This window comes from Buceros rhinoceros, unplaced genomic scaffold, assembly GCF_000710305.1.
Source record: "Buceros rhinoceros silvestris isolate BGI_N320 unplaced genomic scaffold, ASM71030v1 scaffold18544, whole genome shotgun sequence".
In the NCBI taxonomy this organism is placed as follows: Eukaryota; Metazoa; Chordata; class Aves; order Bucerotiformes; family Bucerotidae; genus Buceros; species Buceros rhinoceros.
The window spans coordinates 6,655-11,726 of NW_010410239.1; the positions used below are offsets into that span (position 1 = coordinate 6,655).

Here is a 5,072-nt window from a genome sequence, read left to right on the forward strand (position 1 = left end):
TGTTCTTTCTTATCCTGGCACATCTGCCATCAGTTCCTTTGGAAACTGCCGTGACCGCGGCACCCGACTCCAAAGCCCTGGGCTTCTCAGCTCCAGTCCTGCACACGCTCAACCCAAGGCTTACTGACACAAGTCCCAAACTCTGTCACCCTCATGACATGGCTGCTGCTGGGCCACCACCACCACACACCAGCACAAGCAGAGATATCCCACACAAGAGGGCAGGATGCAGAGAGGGGAAGATCAGCCCCACAGCTCCACCAAGGAACCAAAGCTTGACTGCAGCCACCACAGTGCTACACAGAAACTGGAGCAATCTTTTTGATAACAAAGGTAAAGAAATCACTCATGTAACAAGAAACAAGACTAGCTGCTCATCATTTTGAGCGGGCTTCCTTTTCGAAAGGACTCTATTGAAAGCCAAAGAAAATAGAAAACAGAGAAAAAACAGAAGACAAGCAAAGGCCAGTTAGTCAAACACAGGAAAGGAGGAATGAACACTCTGTATCATCTTCCTTTTTTAAAAACGAAGAGTTTACACTTTGTTTCAGTACCCCATACCTGTGAAATCAACATTAAAAATATTAGCATTTAAAAAAAAAATACACAGTGCTCATAAGCAGCAAATTATAAAACAGTAAAAATTTACTTAAACCACCATTAAAATTTGCTAATTCTATCCAGAAAATAGAATTGACATTTTGACATAGTTATGACATTTCCAAGCAGGTTCCAAAATTAGGATCAAATGGTACAGCCCCAAACTACTTAAACAGTACAAAATTCTGTTTCCCTTACATGACTATCAGTTTAGTGTTCTGACCATCACAGGTTGGTTAGGAAAGCTAATGACCAAATCAAAACCTTTTGTTATTTCAGCAAGAGCAGCTACACCAACAAAGGCATGCTTCACATCTGCATGAGTAACTTTGTGACAGGAAGGAGCTCTGGCACATGAACAGAAAAATGCAGAAAGGCCAAAAATAAATTTAGTAAAGCAGATAATAGAATGTGCTACATGTTTAAGAGCCCTTTCTTCAAATATTGTATTCTTTTATATATCAGCTCTTGACTGAATTGTTCAATATTATAACTTCATTATGTGTTCCAGTGATATGCTTTGCTTTTGAAATTCAAGGACACCAGGTGAACAAAATTTACATGCAGAAGTTTGTTTTGGGGTTCATTCATTAAGATTTCAGAAATATATTATACTGGAAAAGTGTCTAGCCACAGAAAGCTCAATTTACTAGTTACAAAGTATTTTAGACATCATACATACCACTGTTGCACATATTCTTCAGTTACATTAAAAACAACATTCAACATAAGTCGTCTTCAACTGAACTTAAAAACTCTTCAATGGTCTTCTGCATCTATTGTTTCCTTAAGAGTCAGCATAGAAAAACTTTAGAACTTTTGCAAGCTGCATATTACTGCATCCTAGTGCACACCTAAGAAGTATGAAAAGAAAAATTGCAAAGTACAGGGTTTTTACCTGCATGTAGAGTCTACAGAACCTTTACTGAGTAGTGAAATCTCACTACTCTGAAAGCATCCAGTTGTCTTCATTTTCAAACAAAAACATCTGTGTAAGTTGTGTGTAGCTAACCATGGAAAAAGTCTAGATAGAACAGGTAGGAAGCTCAAGTCACTATTTTAATATGAAGGATTAAAACTGCTGCAGGAATGTAAAACATAACATTGCTCAGCAGTGCTTATTTACAGGGTTGTTATTCAAAGGTCACTGATGATTAAGTTTATTTCGCAAACCAATTTGCTTTTACAGCTCTTTATTGTATAAACACTGCCATACAACACACTGCCATACTAAGAACACATGATCTTTTACATCAAGACTACCTTTATACTGTTTTTTTTCTGTTCAACTGTAATGAGGAGCACTGCTCACTTAATGATCTTGTTAGTTTCAGGAAATTAAATATGATGTATCTGGTCAAAACATGGCCTTAATTCCTAAACCTAACATGTTGCTCAAAAAAGTTCCTAAGGAACAAATATGATGATACAGAGCTGTTATCTAGAAAAATCTTAACAGTTTTTGAGGACTCATCAAACAAATAATAGGACAATTAACATCTTTCATGCTGTGAAATTTAGCTAAGAATTATGACATGTTCTTCAGCATCAAACATTTCCCATGTAGCTTATGAAAATAAAAAGCCATGGGATTATTAGAAAGGCTTATTTAATATATTTTATAGACACTTTGTTGTAAAGAATGTAACTAGAAGTTACTAGTAACTAGAAGATCTCCAAATCATGAGCATTATCAATTTCAATATCTTCAGGTTCCATCTTTGCTTCATGATGCCCCTCCTGCAGATCATCCAACGAAGCCAGAGCCTCATTTGTATCACTAGCGAAAGTCTCACGAGATGCATCATCATATTCTTGCAGATTAAGCCCTTTAATGGCTTTTTTCATCTTCTTTCCTAGAACTTGTATTCTCCTCTTCTTAGCAGCTTTTTTGTTTTCGTACTCCTTTTGGTTTTCCAGATAGAATATTTCCTTGAAAGAAAACAAAAAAAAGTTTGGCATATTCATTTTACTACTATTTCCTAAAGAAAACATAAAGAAGTAATTTTTTTTTATTACAAATACTGTTCAATAAAATTTGACTAAGATACATATTACTGATAGAAGTATGAAGACAGACTGCACTTAAAGAAAGTGCCCCATAATTACACAATCTCTCAGTGATCTTGAAGTGTATGTAAATAAGTATCACTACATTTTCATTTCAAGTTTGCTGATGATATAAAACTGAGAGGAATGGGTGGCAGACCAGAGGGTTGTGCTGCCATACAGAGGGACCTGTAGAGAATATACGACAAAAGGTTCTACAACAAGCTGAAAAAACCTTCCTCCGCAACTGAAATTTTACTTCAGGTCTCATGATCTCTACTGTCAAACATTTGTGAAATGAACATCTTCTCTACTTCAAAATATGACTGTTACAAGTTTCTTCCATGTTTCAAGGGGGAAAATATAATGTAGCAAAGTTAAATGTTGCTACATGCCTTTCCTTCCCTGCTTATTAAAAACATACCATAAATTGCATACAGAAAATATTAATTCTTATTTTCTCCCAAAAAGCTGGATATGCAAATCTGTGAGAGGTGTACACATAACAAGCTCTATGACAGGATTACACAAACTTTACCTATGGGTTTGTATGACAAATGATGAACCCAAGTGTAGGGTCCTGCACTCGGGAACGAATAACCCCATGCACCAGCACAGGTTAGGGGCTGACCTGTTGCAAAGCAGCTCTGCAGAGAAGGACCTGGGAGTCCTGGTGGACAAGTTTACCAGGAGCCAGCAATGTGCCCTTCTGGCCAAGAAGGCCAATGGTATCCTGGGGTGCATTAAGAACAACATGACCAGCAGGTCAAGAGAGGTTCGCCTTCCCCTCTACTCTGCCCTGCTGAGGTCACATCTGGACTGTGGTGTCCAGTTCCGGGCTCCCCAGTTCAAGAGAGACAAGGGACTCCTGAAGAGTCCAGCAGAGGGCTACAAAGATGATTAGGGGACTGGAGCATCTCTCTTACAAGGAAAGGCTGAGACACCTGGGTCTGTTTAGCCTGGAGAAGACAGAGTGCATCTATCAATGCTTATAAAACAGGGTGTCAAGAAGATGGGACCAGGCTCTTTTCAGTGGTGCCCAGCAATAGGCACAAACTGGAACACAGGAAGTTCCATCTGAATACAAGGAAAAACTTCTTTACTTTGAGGGTAGCAGAGCACTGAAGAGCCTGCCCAGAGAGGATGTTGAGTTTCCTTCTCTGGAGATACTCAAAAGCCGCCCGGATATGTTCCTGTGCAAGCAGCTCTAGGCGAACCTGCTTTAGCAGGGGGATTGGACTAGATGATCTCCAGAGGTCCCTTCCAACTTTCAGCATTCTGTGATTCTGAGATGTAGCCTTTGGGAGAAAATGTAGCACAGGTACTCTTACTACTGACAACTTGTTTCCTTGCATTGGAGAAGAGGGGGATTGGACTAGATGATCACAGAGGTCCCTTCCAGCCCCTACCATTCTGTGATATTTCTCATAGTATCAATCAAGTTTTGAGTGAAAACTGCTGCCTCAAACACTTCCCAGTATCGGCAAGAGAAGAATGAGACATATAACTACAAATGCATGGAAGGGGGGTGGAAGGGCAAATTTTTCTTTTTTTTTTTTTTCTAAAATAAAACAATCACAATTTATGTTGATTTGTTTCTTAGTTCTCTGTAGGAGATGCTAGACTAATTTACTAGTTTACTAGTTTAAAGTGAGCTTTAGCCACCTACAAGCAAAATAAATGTCTTTCTTGTAGTAAAAAGTTTAATAAAATGGCAAATACAATGAAAAAACCAAGTTGATTTAACTGAATGAAAAAAATACCATCTCAGTCTATTTTAGATCCTAAAAGGAAAGGCCATAGCATGTACAAGCTGACAGAGTTGTAATCTGATTTAGTGAGCACCACAAATGAGGATAGTGAGCAATTCAGACCTGGTTCAGATCACTGTCTGACCTAATGGGAAATACTGCCCGGTGCTACAGCCAGAGGTATATAGGACAAAAGTATTCTATTAAGAGAATTCCATTCAATCTATGCACAATGATGCAGAGCTCCAAAGCGAGAAACACAACTACAGATAACATTGCCATATGGTATACACGAATTAAGGAAAATATTTATCTCGTTAGACTCTACAGTCTCAGCATTCTCAGTAGGTTTTTGTGACTGGCAATATGGAAAAGGTGTACTCTCTGTCTAATGTGAATGGAAAGTAACAAATTTGGGTTTTTTTTTTCCCCCTTATATTTTGAATGTGGAAAGCTGGTTTCTTTGGAATACAGAGTTAAACTTGACAGAAGTTAGAAGAGGCATTCAATCACAACATTCTTAGTTCAAAAAGCTGAAATTTACTTAGGTGAATCATTACTTTTGACAATTTTACCTTGATTTGTTCTTCTTTGATGCTAGGAGTGTTCTTCAGCAGGTTTAAATAAACACCGCCCGGTGTTCTTCTCCTAGTGCCATTCTTAATAGGGAAA

General features: G+C 38.2%; 1 protein-coding gene across 1 annotated transcript in view; it reads right to left on the reverse strand.

Moving 5' to 3' along the window:
* Positions 1 to 2,154: 2,154 nt before the first annotated feature.
* PHAX (phosphorylated adaptor for RNA export) overlaps positions 2,155 to 5,072 on the reverse strand; it is a 9,373-nt gene continuing 6,455 nt past the window's right edge. The window contains exons 5-6 of the mRNA XM_010135550.1: positions 4,976 to 5,059; positions 2,155 to 2,532 (exon numbers count right to left, since the gene is read on the reverse strand). Of these exons, the coding sequence (XP_010133852.1) occupies positions 2,266 to 2,532; positions 4,976 to 5,059 (351 nt within the window). The 3' untranslated portion in view covers positions 2,155 to 2,265. The remainder of the gene's footprint in view (positions 2,533 to 4,975; positions 5,060 to 5,072) is intronic.